This window comes from Ochlerotatus camptorhynchus, unplaced genomic scaffold, assembly GCF_037179485.1.
Source record: "Ochlerotatus camptorhynchus isolate MF236.1 unplaced genomic scaffold, CSIRO-AGI_Acam_v1.1 ptg000402l, whole genome shotgun sequence".
In the NCBI taxonomy this organism is placed as follows: domain Eukaryota; kingdom Metazoa; phylum Arthropoda; class Insecta; order Diptera; family Culicidae; genus Ochlerotatus; species Ochlerotatus camptorhynchus.
The window spans coordinates 1,881,792-1,897,481 of record NW_027040888.1 but is presented as its reverse complement, the minus strand read 5'-3'; the positions used below and the strand labels follow the sequence as shown (position 1 = coordinate 1,897,481).

Sequence of the window (15,690 nt, the reverse complement as noted above, 5' to 3'; positions counted from 1 at the left end):
GTTCAAATTCGGGCAACTTCGTTGAAATTCAGGGATTTTCTACAACTACATATGACTTTTTAATACTTCAGGAACTTTGTAGATGTTCAGGGGACACCGAAGAAATTCAGAAAAGAATATATATATATACAGTAAAGATTCCTATAGTGCGGATTCGTTATTGCCGGATTCCTATAGTACTGTTGCCACTGGATTCCTATAGTACGGTCGATCCGGCATTAACAAATACACGTACCATATGGGATTTGAGCTGATTGGGACCAAACAGACGACAATTTGAAGAGATAACTTCCTGATGTCTTTGAAGAAGTTGTTAAGCAGATACTTTGCCGCCTTTTGCGAAGAGTAATATTCCGGTAGGACACAAGTTTGGTACTGTGGAAGATCCGGAAGATCCATAAAAGAGGTCAATTCGTGAAACTGATCCAAGAGCTCCACGGTTTTTTAGAAAGCACCCATAGACATCTTATCAGAATTAAATCGGAGTTGTGACCAGAAAATTTATACTGAGGACCACGGGATGGTCTACTCAAAGATCCGGAACATCCGTAAAAGTGGTCAATTTATGAAACTGATTCAAGAGCTCCGCGGTTTTTTTCGAAACCACTCATAGACGTCTTATCAGAATAAATTCGTAGTTATGACCAGCAAATGAACGATGGGGACAATAAGATGGTCCACTAAAAGATCCGAAACATCCGTAATTCATGAAACTGATCCTAGAACTCCGCGGTTTTTTTGAAACCACTCATAGACGTCTTATCACAATAAATTCGGAGTTGTGACCAGAAAATTTATACCAGGGGATGGTCCATTAGAAGATCCGGAACATCCGTAAAAGTGGTCAATTCACGAAACTGATCCTAGAGCTCCACGATTTTTTGAAACCACTCCTAAATTGATATGAATAATAACTCAATAAGACATTATTTTTAAATAGCTTATTGATTAAATTTGATGGATATTTTTGGTCGCTATTGAAAATTTAGTCGATTGCTGAATTTATGTATGGGCCCAAATTAGGGGCATTTTATTTCTATTAAATAACTAAATGCCACCTAGAAATCATCCATGATAATAAATTGAAAAATCATGTCTATAAGCAGTTCTTAAAAAACCACAGAGTGCTGAGATCTGTTTTCTTGAACTATCCACTTGAACTGATATTCCGGATGCCCCGGGGTCCGATTTCCAGTCATAACTTCGAATAAATTCTGATCAGCATTCCATGGCCTCCAGGGTCTATTTTCCGATCATAGCTCCGAATTTATAATTATAAGACGTCTATGAGAGTTTTCGAAAAAATACGGAGTTCTTGGATCAGTTCAGTTCAGTGAATTGACCACTTTAACGGATGTTTCGGATCTTTCGGAGGACCATCTACTGGTCCCAAAACAAAAAAAAAAAAAAATTGCGCCCAAACCGTCAGTTTAGGTATATAGTGTCTTCGGGAAAGTTTGTTCATATTTTTTGGCCGATATTTTTCTGTTAGTGAAATTGGGGTGGTCCATAAAATTGGTAAATAGAATATACAAACTTTTTTTTATAATTTGAAAAAGAACAATGCAATGTTCTAAAAAGTTGTAGAACAATCTATTCGAAGCTGTTTTGCTCAAGACACCAAATTTCTATCTCTTATGGTTTATGAGTTATGATTTTTTTTAAACAACCAGGTTAGGGTGGCCCTTAAAAAAACAACCTGGTCAGCAATCCTAGCGAGAAGCTGGTAAGTCTCCTCTAGGAGGAACACTGCCGGCTCGGTTCAAGGTTCAACCTTGATCGGCAGTTCGATTTCACCTCATCGAAGTGGGGGTACGAACGAAAGGCCGCGGTCCATTCGAACTCCCAAAATCTTAACGGTTTTATGCTGCGGGATGGCCTAATATCCGATGGTGATTGGTGACGTCAGGGATCGGTGGTTGTGGGCATAGAGGTAAGCGAATGCACTCTTTTCAGCCGACAGCTGAAATCTGGCATCAATGGTCCAGCGGTGAATGTGGTTGACGACATGGGACAGTTTAATGCGGAGGATTTTTAACGACCATCCCCGCTGGTAGGTTGCTGAAGACTCCGTTCATTCTGACCAGGAACAGGGTGATCGCAAGGACGGACCCCAGGGGCACATCCGTCTGGTTGAATGGGGGTTGCAGAAAGTTTTTGGCGAATTGGCTGTGGCTGTGACCTTCTAGCTCCCAATTGGCTAGTTGTTGGATGACCTCCGGCATCCAGGCCCGCTTGTACGCCTTTGAAATGTATAGGTGTTTCTATCTGCGGAGGATGCCAACGAGTGCCGGAGGGTATCCACCGGTTCCGGTTGGTCGTGAACTTCCGCATCGGTGTGGCTCCGTCTACTCGAGGCCTTATCCGAGTCGCTGTACAGTGAAGTGGAGTTGCTGTGTGGTGTTAATTAGTGCCGAAGTTGATTTTGTCTGAAGTCCTCGTTGTCGGTGAGCTCACTATCACTCTTTATGGGTGGTGAAGGAGCTATGAGTACGTTGGATGGGTGCTGCAGGTGGAGTAGCTGATGGTTGTGAGGACTGGAATGAAGTACCAGAACTTAAATTTCCATCAAGGGATCCGGGGGATCTACTTCCTCCTCGTCGGATAAAAGGGAAAAGTCGGTAGAAACATCTTCCAATGCAATTACCTCGTCAGAATCGCAGATTCGCAAAGCAGAATCTGCCTTGCTCCGTTTTGGGTCGATTGCTGAGAGTCCGTTTTCTTTTTCGCACTGGTGTACGGGCTAGGGGTTAGTTAGAGCCGTTGGTGTTACGGAACGATGTCAGCTCTTTGTCCTTAGTGTTTATGGCTTTCTGAAGATCCTGAACCTTGGCCACAAGGTCGTCGATCGCGCCATCCTTCCTTGTGAGTTCCAGTCGGTTCTCCAATGCCTTGATGCGTTCGTCCATTTGGCGGAGTTCCTTGCGGAGCTTCAAGCAATTGGGCAATCTGATGATCTTTGTTTTGGATATCCTAGCGAAGCTCAGCGAAGGCGTTGCGGATTTCTTGGGAGTCGGTCTGGTGGTTTGTCATTGGTTGGCCGAATCTGATTGGAGTCCTCGAGCGCTCCAATCTTCCTGTCTTTCTCCTCGCTGTTTTTGGCCAACATGTTGACCTTCGCTGATAAGTCCATCACTTTTAAAATTAATTTGAGATTCTCTCTGTGAGTGCCTAAACAATTGATTTGCTCTCTTCCATAATTCTCTAAAAAATTAGCTTGAATTCTCTTTAGGATTCGCAAGCAATTTATCCCAGAATTGCCTGGAAATTTTGTTCAAAATGACCATCCTCTATTTTTTTCTGAAATATTGCTTAGAAATTTCCTTACATTTCTCTAGAAATTCGTTTCGTGATGCCTTTGGAATCATTCCCGGAATTCCCTCAAAATTATTCCCAGAATTTCTTTGCAATTCCCTCAACATTCGATTCGCTTTATATTTTTCACGGATCGAGGGATATATAAACGGCTTGGAATTTCCCACAGAGCTACTTAAAAATTTTCTACTCTGAAGGTCCAACTTCTTTTGATTTAAAATAAAAAAGATCAAATATTTTTTCCCGATTTGTCATAGAATTGCCGGTGACTTCAAATTCCCGGTTCACTGGTCAGCCTGCCCTATACAGAATATTCTTACCGGTTATTTACTATGGCGCTTACACCACCCGACAGGGTGCTCATCTTATCCCAACGACTATATATCGGCTACAAAACGAAAATTTTGTAAATCGTTTTCCTTACGAGTCAAAAGCATTGTTGTTATGTTGGCTTCGGCAATACCTTAACCTATTAACCTATTATCGTCAGGGGGTGACCAATGAATGCTCTCAAACACAATGTATCCACATACCAAAATTGAGCCCTCAAGGACGTTGTTTACCCCTCTGACGATAATAGGTTAAGGTATTGCCGAAGCAAACATTTCCTCTATTCAATTTGTTTTCATTATGTCATTTGGTTGAAAACCGTTTGACTGTTTCACTGAATTTGGTATCATTAGTGATGATTTTCTAAGGGCGACCAAACTGCCCCATACCCCCCCTAATCTTAATATCACTAGCCGCAATACTTTTCGAAAGCCGGACAAGGTTTCAAGGTATTCAAGGTACTTTTGGAACTCTTTCTTCTGGGCTGTGCTGCATCAGTACAGGTTTCAGCTGCCTCCTGGTATCAATTCGTTCACATTTTCCGCTTCTTAATCCGATTCTTTGTTGGTGACCTGCCTGAGCGTTTTCTCCCGTCCTTTAATACCGCTGAAGTTCGAAAATTTTCAGCTGGTTTTCCTCTTCGAATTTTGCTGTCAATGAAAATGAAGACCAAAGTGACGTCGAAATCCTCACCGCGGTGGCAAAACCGGTTACAAGTATAAGGTTATGATAGGTCCTTCGGATCGAGCCAAGAAACCGGTTTTTACCCTACACTCAAAATAATTCGCTCCGATTATTCCAGGACGAATGGGGTTGTTTGTACCGTGAATATTTTGCAAGTCACTAAATTTCACATGCTGACCGATGAAACTCGAGCAACATCTTTATCACGCAAGCCTACCGGCAGGCAATCTATCTCCATTGTTGCAAACAAAGCCAAAATAGCACAATTGCGGGTATTTCCATTTACATAAAAATCGCCAAAGGCACTTACCTTTGCCGACGACAGACACCGATCCGATAGAGAATCCTTTAGTAATCTTGCACTTGCTGAAGCCGTTGCCTTGGCCATCCCATACAACCAGGGCCGATTTCGGGTTTTCCTTCTCGATGTAGCGTATCTTACCGTAACGAATCAATCCGTCGTAGACTTCCTGAACCGTAATTTCTAAAAGTCGACGAAAAGTTAGTTTGATTCAACCGATCCGACTTTCTGAGCTTACCTCTGGAATCGAAAAAGAACCTCGATGTGTTCTTTTCCGTCATGCGCGGTTTGGTCCAGGCAGCAAAAATGAACGGTTTGTAACCATTCAGGGTCCTGTCCGACGGCAATTCGATAGCCTTGAGCACCATGGACATTGTGCGGAATCCAACGTAGATGCGTTGGAAACCAACATTGAATTGTTCCTGCTCGCGGCGGACGAAAGTCGGATTACCGATGGATTCGAGGAATGCATTGATCTGCTGCACGGATGTTGAGTTGTGAACATTGGAGATGAGCACTGCCGGAGAAAAATGGGTGTGAGAGGATGACTATGTGTTAGATATGCTAGGAACTCACCTACGATGCCTTCGGTTTTACCATCTGGATTGACAACAGGATCGCAGCAATCAAACATCTCTTTTTTGTAGATGTCGAGGATTTTTGCCATGCGTGCCTCTTTCTTGGGGCCCATGACTGCCCTTTGCATCCTGAGAGTAGTAGCTATTTTCTCTGTGGGACAGTTACAGAATTTTGAGTGGAATTAGTTAAGAAGTTACAAGTCAAAAGGTTTTCCAACTCACTGGGAAGCTTTAAATCCATGCCCTCTATGTATGGTTCAACATTGACTGGCCTTCCGCCAAGTGACTTCACAGCGAGCACGGCCTTGGCATCCACATTGTTCAGGAAGAAAATCCGCACCTTGAAGTTGTTGTCCAATAATCTCACCAAATAGAACACATCCCCAACATGTTTGAAGCTCTTGACGACGTCCTCGTAAACTAAATCTGCTCAAAAAAGACGAAGAATTTCCTTAGAACCCCTTTTTTACCCCTATGCCAATGGAACTTACATTTCGATAGATAATCCAACACAAACACCTTCCCCGGAACTTCGACAATGTACCGGTTGCATGCCAGAACGAACAGATATCGTCCGTGGAACGGATGCAGAAAGTACTCTGTCGCTCTTACTGCAGCTTCCTCCGAGGTAAAACAAACTTTGGCCCACCGAGTAAAGTAGCAATTCTTCGACGAACCGATCTTGCACGTTTCCACATCGCCAAACTGTTCCATGTACAACACCAGAACGAGACGACTCGTCTCCGGTTGGATGTTGTTAACCCACACTGGAAAACCAAACAAAAATCAACCAAATTAAATGCATTTCATTTTATGTAAGGCCATCTACTTACCACTGCGGCAATCTTTCTGGGTCTTCACTTCGGCAACGTTCATCTCAATCTCAGAGGCCTTCACTGGTCGCATGAGATCGTTCGGCTGCGGTTTGTACGCAGATGGAATGGGTGGAACGACCGATGTGTCCACTATTGATATTTCCGAGTCGGATTCATCGAGGATTTCTGTCGTTTCCATTAGTTCTATGATCTGTACATCATCCGCATCTTCTGAGTCCACAGCGGGAGCTGCAGCGACAACAGGAGCCGGAGCGACAACGGGAGCCGGAGTGGCAACAGGGACCGGAACTGGTGTAACTGTTTCCTGCTTCTTCGGTTGTTCTTGTACTGGGGGAGTGGACTTGGTTGGTTGAACAACAGGAGCAGGTTGTGGAGGCTTCTGCTGTGGTTGTTGTTGTTGTTTCCCAGCAAATGCATTGGCCTTCTCCTTCAACAGCTGAATGGTGGACATCTGCTGTCGTTCAGGTTGAGGTTGTTGTTGCTGACGCTGGGGTTGGGGTTGTTGTTGTTGTTGTTGCTGACGCTGGGGTTGGGGTTGTTGTTGTTGTTGCTGACGCTGGGGCTGTTGTTGTTGCTGACGCTGGGGTTGTTGTTGTTGCTGACGCTGGGGTTGGGGTTGTTGTTGCTGGCGCTGGGGTTGTTGTTGAGGCTGCCTTTGCTGTTGCGGTTGCCCTCTTTGCTGCTGCTGCTGTTGTTGTGGTTGTTGCTGACGTTGATTTTGCTGTTGTTGATTTCCGGTTTGTTGTTGTGGTTGATACTGTTGCTGCTGTTTCGGTGGTTGAGATTTCTGCTGTTGGTTTCCAAATTGTTGCTGTTGCTTCGCAGGTTGCGAATGCTGTTGTTGTGGCTGCTGCTGCTGCTGTTGTTGATTTCTGGGTTGTTGTGCCTGCTGCTGCTGTTGTTGTTGTTGTTGTTGTTTTGCAGGTTGAGATTGCTGTTGCTGTGGCGGCCTCGACTGCTCCTGAGCCATATCAGGCTGACGAGGCTCGATCGGCAGGATCATTTTTCGATACAGATCTGGCATTCTTGCTTTCAGCGTGTCCAAATTGACAATCATAATTTCAATGTTGCGAGTAAGCAATTGAATCTTAAGGCTGGATCCCTTCAGAAGCATGTTGTTTTTGTTCATCGCATTGCGAACCGATGACTTGTCCTCGAAACCTATGTAGGCAAAATCGTCGGTACGAATCTGAAGGAATGCTATCTTGCCGCATTCTTCAAAATGATCGTAAAGGTTCTCTTCGGAGATTTCTGAAAGTGTACAGATGAAAACAGTAATTATTTGATCCTAATGCAATAGTATCCCTCAGAACTCCAAGCTCGACCCAAAATTACCCCCACCACCAATCCATTGCATACTCACTTCCAGTAATGTTGCGCACAATGACGGTATGGTCGGCTTGGAAAAACTGCGTCTGATCAACGCGCACCATAAACAGTCGCTTGCCGCGGTAATTTTGCTGATTCCGCAACAGCAGCAAATCCAGGTCGGCTTCGTTGGCCACCCGTACGAACGCCGCAATGGACCGCTTGGTGCATTGCTTCTCCCGCAGGAAGTAGACCTGCTGCACCGGGGCCCACTTTTCGAGGTACGTAATCAGATGCTCCTCCGAGCTCGATGGGGAAATGTTCTCCACGTAGAGCAATTGGTTTCGGTTCATGTTTTCCGCTCTCACACTTGGAAATGGCAGATTTTCTCACTGAGAGGAGAATGGGAAGGTAGGTAACAGAAGAGAAAATGGTTCCTATCAGGATGCGCCATCGGGGACAGCAATCGAAATTTTTCCACTTACCTTCATTTAAATCCGACCGGAAATTGGTGGATTCGATGCTGTACGGATTGCGGATGAACTTGAGAATGAGTATATCTTATAAATTATTATTAAACGCTACTAAAATGCGAGAAATTCGACCAACAAAACTGTTTATCAAGCTACGGCACGCAAGCGTTTCAAACGACTTTGACGGCATGAAAATTTTTGGCATAAGAGCTGCTTTCCGAAAGGGCGCATGCTGAGCGTCATGGAGCGCACCGGTTGACAGACGTCAGATGATGATGATGGCTGCGTTCTGATGACGGGGATCGTCAATAATTACTGTACGCAACATAACGTATGAAGCCTGGTACGCAGCTGAAAAGTAATGACGTTTTAGGCTGTGAACCATTTGCCGAGTTAAATTTAACTCGTGGTTAAAAGTGACATTTCGAAAGTTATTTTCTATGTTCGAAAATCCCCGTGCTGTCGATCGACCGGTTTTCGAGCCGCGGTTGTCAAAATTTAACTTCTTGTCTGTCAGAAATAACCATGCTCGGGTAGCAGGGTTAATCGATAACTTTTCATCTGTCAAATTTTAACCAAAAGTTAAAATAATGCACCAAATGGTTCAGAGCCTTAACGTGCTACGGGATAGGACACGGAATGCTAAAGAAATTTCTTTTAATTAGCATTTCTTGACCCAGTACGCAGTTAAAAAGAAATCGGTGAAGGAAAGATCGATTACATTAGTATCGTGATCGACATGAAGGTGGCGCATTCTGAATGCAATTTCACTTTCCTTGCGGAATAATGGTCTGATCAATTATTCCGTTAGGTAATGTTGGCGTTTATTGCAAAACTGATGTTTTGGATGCATTTAAACAACATAAACACTAATAAGTGTTGATTTTACAATTTGACCACATCTCCCTATATCTCAAAATTTAGCAGACTATAGCTGTCAAATTTTCTTTTGGGAAAAATCCTCAAAAATTACTTTTCCGTTTTCTTTTCAGCTGCGTACCAGGCTTGAGCCAAAGAAACAAGTCAGTGCTAACATTTGAAAACGGCGCAAAAGCCATTTGTAAACAAATGGTTTGTGGGCCCTTTACTCGCTACCCGAAGAACGCCCACGCAAACCAACAGCATCGTCAGGAAGGGGAAAATTTCCCCTACCCGATGTTGCTGTTGTGTCGCGTGGGTGTACTTCAAGTAGTGAGTAGAGGGCCCACAAACCATTTGTTTACAAATGGCTTTTGTGCCGTTTTCAAATGTTAGCACTGAAGTGACCCGCCCGCATTAACGCGAACCATAACTTTACCTTGCCGAAAATGGTTTAAAATTGTTTATAATCCCTGCTAAACTTTATCTGAAATGGTTATGGAACTTTACATGAACGTTTGGGTGATACATTTTGAACCTTCTGTATTATGGTTTTTTGGAAGTCAACCTTACAAATAATGGGTTGTTAAGAACCATTACCAACAATCAATACGAAACTAACGATTTTAAATTGGCTCACTATTTGACTAGCCTATTGGTCCCAAGCAAATCGATTAAGTACCCCATTCTTGTCAAAATTCTAGTACTACACTATGTTTGTTTTGATTCACTATGAAAGTTTGACAGATAAAATTCGATTTTCCTATGTTTCGAGGGGTGAATCGATTAGCTTGGGACCGAAGATAGTACCAGAGCTGAGCCAAAAAGTTGAGCACGTTTCTTCGGGACCTACTAGTCTTAGAGTTGCCTCTATGCCATTACCATTCAAAATAGTTGTTTTCTCCATACATTTTCGGAAAGAGAACTATATTAGAACCATGGTGGGTATATAAATGGTGATACAGCTTTGTCACTATATAGGCAAGGAGGTCACGGGGGAGGGGGGGTAGGGCGTTTTAGAGCAAATTGTAAACAAACTCGGTCGCTGTCCCATACAAAAATCCAACATGGCTGAATCATGAATTTGACACATTATAATACCTATATGTAGTCACCTTGATTAGAACCTTTTACGTTATATGGTTTGAAAACTTTAATGGTAATGGGGAAGGGCGTACTCAGGTTTCAAATTAGGGTGGGGGGCAAAAAAAATGTTTATGAAGAATTAGGTTAGTTGCCTACACGGTGTTTCGCGAAGTAATTATTAAAATTGTACTTCTTCCCTCTCTAATGAAAATCCACGAACCTCTCATTTTATCTGTCTGGGGTACGTTAATCGATTTGCTTAGGACCAATAGGCTAGTCAAGTAGTGAGCCAATTTAAAATCGTTATTTCCCTTGCAAATGTTACAAAAATGATCATCATGGATCCTAGACACAATCATCGTTTTACACTTCTTTTCTATTTTCTGCCTCTCCTTGAGGACTCTTCCCTTCTGCTGCACGACAGTTACCGTGTCTCCTGCTTCGACTTTCAAACCCGGCACATATTCTTTTTTGGTCTCGACATTTTCCACTAGATCATGCTAATCCAGCAGTGTGAGCATCCGAAATTTCCACGCCGCGTTCCCCATTTCTAGATTATTGGCTGCTTGTCTTCAGTATCTTGAGCGTCCCTTACTTCCTAGTTCTTGCTCCACTTGTTCTACATACCAAGCTCACTGCGCTCATTTACTTCTTGAACCGGCCTTTTTTGCGGAATTCTCGCATCACTTTTCAAATATACCAATGTAACATATCCTCCATTTTGAGAAAATCGAAGTTGAAGTTCGACAGATTATTATTTCAACTGTTTAAAAACAATACATTTTGTAATACTATTTCTAATGTAGTCAGTGTATAATAACGTTGAAAATTCATAAGAAACGGTAAAATCACAATTTAACTTTGAATTTCATGCTACAACATAGAAAAAACCACATAGGACGTTTTGACAAGTCGAGTTGTTCATCGGAAATGTTACATTGGACGATTTTTCTCAATGACATAATCAATGAGTGTTACATTGGACGTTTTGTCTACATGATACTAGATTCCCTTTCACAGATTTCAGAGTAGAGTACCTAACTTTAGATTGGCCCGCCTTTGGAAAATGAGCACCACTCATGTTAGGCAGTCCGAATGACCGAAGTAACAATCATGTACCCATCATTTCAAACTGTACATTGGACAATTTTTGATTAATGATTATCTTAAATAAATGAAATTAAATTTGGATGGATGTTTTTGTATGACATACAATGATAGAAGAGCAATAGTTTGTATCGCTTAACTCGATTTGTTTACATTTGTTACATTGGTCTATTTGAAAAGTGACGCGAGAATTGTTGTCCGGTATTCTTACAACTTGTCCCGCTAATTGTACCCTGTAGTAGATAGAGTTAGCTCAGACAAACAGACATAACACATTAAATATTTCTCACTGTAAAACATCGTCGCTAAAACATTACCGCCATCTGTTGAATACACTGTGGTGGGTAGTACACTGAACAGATGGCGGTAATGTGTAAACGTCAAACGCAAGGGAATTGACTATGCGCGCCACAGGTGGCGGTGCTACCAACTACGATACTTTTTAATGGACCGTTAAATGCTTGTTCGATGAACAACTTGCGAGTGTAATGTCTGTTTGCCTGTGGAGTTAGTGTGAAATAGAAATGAGTAGAATTGAGTGAGCGTGAAGCGTGATAGACCGTATGTAAACGGAATCTGATTGGTTCGCAAATTTTGATACAGCTATAGAGGTATAAATATGTGGTAGCTAAGCTGTTCCGCTCGCACATAGAGAAAACCCTAGTTAAGTGCTCCGCCTTGGTTAGGTGTTTGTATCCGCTCATTTGCCGCAGATCCCGCCTCTCAAGGCAAAACAAACTGGCTGTTTACAAACAGATCATAGCCCCCGCGATCTTCTATGCCGCCCCGGTGTGGGAATCGTGCGCTCAGACCCACAGGAACAAAATCCAGGTTGCACAGAAAAGAGTGTTGAGGATGATCCTAGATCGTCCATTCGACACAAGAATAGCAGACCTCCATCAAGAGGCAGAAATTCCCAAAGTAGATTCCAAAATTGATGATATGACAACTAAATTTATTCAAAAATGCAATCTTTCTGAACATGCTTTAATAAGCAATTTGTACATAGTAGGTTAAGTGTATATAGTAGAGTAGGTTAGTTTTAAGCTGTCAATAGTAGTATTAAGTAGTTTCTCTTCAAATTCTAAAAACAAAACAAACCAATCCCACCAAGGTGGTCGACCGTGTACTAAGTCTAGGACTAATTCTGTAAAACAAATTTTGAATTTTGCCCATACCTAAAGATGAAGAAAGCAATTAAATCACTTAGTAAAAATTTATATGGTAATCGTCCAAGTTAAACAAAAATAAAGATCATTTAATCATTTAAACAAACTTGTTGACGGCTTTCTTATGACGGACTGTGGAGGTGGAGAAAGCGGACGACCAGCAAAATACCACCAGCAGAAGGGTTAGCGGCACTAGCGGACCAACAGAGAGAGCAGCAGATTCGTGGCACCGTGACTGAGGCTAGAAACCTCAGATTCGTGGAACCGAGGCTGGAAACGACAATGGCGCAACTCGGTAAGTGAGAAGCATCCTCTTTCTTGCGAGGATGCTACTGGCGCTCTCTGAGAGGGCAGTTGAAATTCCGCTGAGGGGGTAGATGAAATTCCCCCGAGAGGGTAGATGAAATTTCCCCCCGAGAGGGTAGATGAAATTTCCCTGAGAGGGTAGAAGAAATTCCTCCGAGAGGGTAGAAGAAATTCCTCTGAAAAGGTAGAAGAAATTCCTCTGAGAGGGTAGAAGGAATTCTTCCGAGAAGATAGAAGAAATTCTTCCGAGAAGGTAGAAGAAATTCCTCCGAGAAGGTAGAAGAAATTCTTCTGAAAAGGTAGATGAAATTTCTCCGAGAGGGTAGAAGACATTCCTCCGAGAAGGCAAAATAAATTCCTCCGAGAAGGTAGAAGAAATTTCTCCAAGAAGGTAGAAGATATTCCTCCGAGAAGGTAGAAGAGATTCCTCCGAGAAGGTAGAAGAAATTCCTCCGATAGGGTAGAATAAATTCTTCCAAAAAGGTAGAAGAAATTCCTCCGGGAAGGTAGAAGAAATTCCTCCGAAAATGTAGAAAAAATTCCTCCGAGAAGGTAGAAGAAATTTCTCCGAAAGGGTAGAAGAAATTCCTTCGAGAAGGTAGAAGAAATTCTTCTGATAGGTAGGTAAATTCCTCCGAGAGGGTAGAAGAAATTTCTCCAAGAAGGTAGAAGATATTCTTCCGAATAGTGGAGGCGAACCAGCCCAAGGCTGAAAGCCTCCCTAATAAAGATAAATAATAATAATAATAATATTCTTCCGAAAAGTTAGAAGAAATTTCTCCGACAGGGTAGAAGAAATTCCCCCGAGAGGGTAGAAGACATTCCTCCGAGAAGGTAGAATAAATTCCTCCGAAAAGGTAGAAGAAATTACTCCAAGTAGGTAGAAAATATTCCTCCGAAAAGGTAGAGGATATTCCTCCAAGAAGTTAGAAGAAATTCCTCCGAGAGGGTAGATGGAATTCCTCCGAAAAGGTAGAATAAATTACTCCAAGTAGGTAGAAAATATTCCTCCGAAAAGGTAGAAGATATTCCTCCAAGAAGGTAGAAGAAATTCCTCCGAGAAGGTAGAAGAAATTCCTCTGAGAAGGTAGAAGAAATTCCTCCGAGAGGGTAGAAGACATTCCTCCGAGAAGGTAGAATAAATTCCTCCGAAAAGGTAGAAGAAATTACTCCAAGTAGGTAGAAAATATTCCTCCGAAAAGGTAGAAGAAATTCCTCCGAGAAGGTAGAGGATATTCCTCCAAGAAGTTAGAAGAAATTCCTCCGAGAGGGTAGAAGGAATTCCTCCGAAAAGGTAGAATAAATTACTCCAAGTAGGTAGAAAATATTCCTCCGAAAAGGTAGAAGATATTCCTCCAAGAAGGTAGAAGAAATTCCTCCGAGAAGGTAGAAGAAATTCCTCCGAGAGGGTAGAATAAATTCCTCCGAGAGAGTAGAAGACATTCCTCTGAGAACGTAGAATAAATTCCTCCGAAAAGGTAGAAGAAATTTCTCCCAGAGGGTAGAAGACATTCCTCCAAGAAGGTAGAATAAATTCCTCCGAAAATCTAGAAGAAATTTCTCCAAAAAGGGAGAAGATATTCCTCCGAAAAGGTAGAAGAAATTCCTCCGAGAAGGTAGAAGAAATTCCTCCGAAAGGGTAGAATAAATTCCTCCGAGAGGGTAGAAGAAATTCCTCCGAGAGGGTAGAAGACATTCCTCCGAGAAGGTAGAATAAATTCCTCCGAAAATGTAGAAGAAATTTCTCCAAGAAGGTAGAAGATATTCTTCCGAGAAGGTAGAAGAAATTCCTCCGAAAATGTAGAAGAAATTCCTCTGAGAAGGTAGAAGAAATTTCTCCGAGAGAGTAGAAGAAATTCCCCCGAGAGGGTAGAAGGAATTCTTCCGAGAAGGTAGAAGAAATTCCCCCGAGAGGGTAGAAGGAATTCTTCCGAGAAGGTAGAAGAAATTCCTCCGAGAGGATAGAAGAAATTCCTCCGAGGAGATAGAAGACATTCCTCCGAGAGGACAGAAGAAATTCCTCCGACAAAGTAGAAGAAATTCCTCCGAGAGGGGAGAAGAGGGTAGAGGGTTGATAAAAGGCCCCGAGAGGGTTGATAAGTTGCCCCCGTTCCTCAATTAAGGAGAGTAGGAAAGGGGAAGAATGTAGTAGATAGAGTTAGTTTTGAATAGAAATGAGTACAATCGAGTGAGCGTGAAGCGTGATAGACCGAATGTAAATGGAATCTGATTGATTCGCAAATTTTGATACAGCTGCCGGCTTTCCCTGATGGTGGATCGTTGTCTCTGTTCGCAGATGACACATCCATCGTCTACAAGGGTAGGTTCTTCGGAGCTCTGACTGCCAAACTTCAGAGCGGCTTTGACGTCCTGTCTGAATATTTCAACAGCTGGAAGATCCGTATAAACGCGGTAAAAACCGAGGTAATTACACTAGTTTACAGCATTTTTGAACTCGGTAAAGTGATGATCATTTCCAATGCAAAATCCTACGCTGAATTCAATGCCGTGGTCAGAAAAAAATAAAGTAGAGCCATTTTTGAGATAAACAAAAATTTGGATTTTTTGAATTTTGGACAAAAGTACGATTACTAAAATGTCAATATCTTTGGAATTAGTGCACCAATTTTAAATCTTTTTTTATGAAAATGAAGCTAAATAAATTTGCTATCACTAAAATATTATGTCTTAATTAAAAATTTAATTTTGAAGTCATTTAAAAATTTACAGCATTTTTTTTTATTTTTCCTGCGAATTTAACATAAAAATCTTGTTTTAATCCACATTTTTAATGGGATAAAAAGATTCAAAAAATCATTCCATAACTGATTCTTAAAGTCCATTCAAAACCGGAGAAAATGAGCCTTTAATGGATGAAATCGGTTGGAAATTGTCGAAGTTATGAGCATTTTTGTAAAACACTTAAAAATGTTGCTGAAATACAACAGCTTTAGAGCTCCTTTTCTAGGTGTCGTTGTAAGCATCCAAATCGCATGTAAAGTTTTCATGGGAGATTCTTTTCTCTACATTTCAATTTGATTAAGGCATATCAGGATTTAAAACCGAGTTGATACAAAAGAAATTTATTTAGGTTTTATTAAAAATGATTGAGAATCGAATGACTTTGTCTTCGATGTTTTGAACTTGTTTCTCGAATCAGAAACAAACAATAGTCACCCATCATTGCTTCATCCCAAAACCCTTGGTAACGACGTTCCATCATCTTCATTTGTTGGTGAAAACGTTCGCCGTGCTCATCACTCTCGTCACCAAGATTTTTCGGGAAAAATCCATGTGAGAATGTAGGAAATGTATCTTCAAAGACATATTCACACCTGT

The 15,690-nt window shown here is 41.8% G+C and overlaps 1 protein-coding gene across 3 annotated transcripts in view; it reads right to left on the bottom strand.

The window, feature by feature from the left end:
* Positions 1–8,004, bottom strand: part of LOC135710789 (uncharacterized) — a 36,842-nt gene extending 28,838 nt beyond the window's left edge. For all 3 annotated transcript variants that reach the window (XM_065233467.1, XM_065233468.1, XM_065233469.1), the window contains exons 1-8: positions 7,838–8,004; positions 7,408–7,744; positions 6,042–7,295; positions 5,700–5,975; positions 5,431–5,634; positions 5,207–5,359; positions 4,869–5,147; positions 4,640–4,813 (exon numbers count right to left, since the gene is read on the bottom strand). In XM_065233467.1, coding sequence (XP_065089539.1) covers positions 4,640–4,813; positions 4,869–5,147; positions 5,207–5,359; positions 5,431–5,634; positions 5,700–5,975; positions 6,042–7,295; positions 7,408–7,705 — 2,638 coding nt within the window. In that variant the 5' untranslated portion in view covers positions 7,706–7,744; positions 7,838–8,004. The remainder of the gene's footprint in view (positions 1–4,639; positions 4,814–4,868; positions 5,148–5,206; positions 5,360–5,430; positions 5,635–5,699; positions 5,976–6,041; positions 7,296–7,407; positions 7,745–7,837) is intronic.
* Between the last annotated feature and the right edge of the window lie 7,686 nt (positions 8,005–15,690).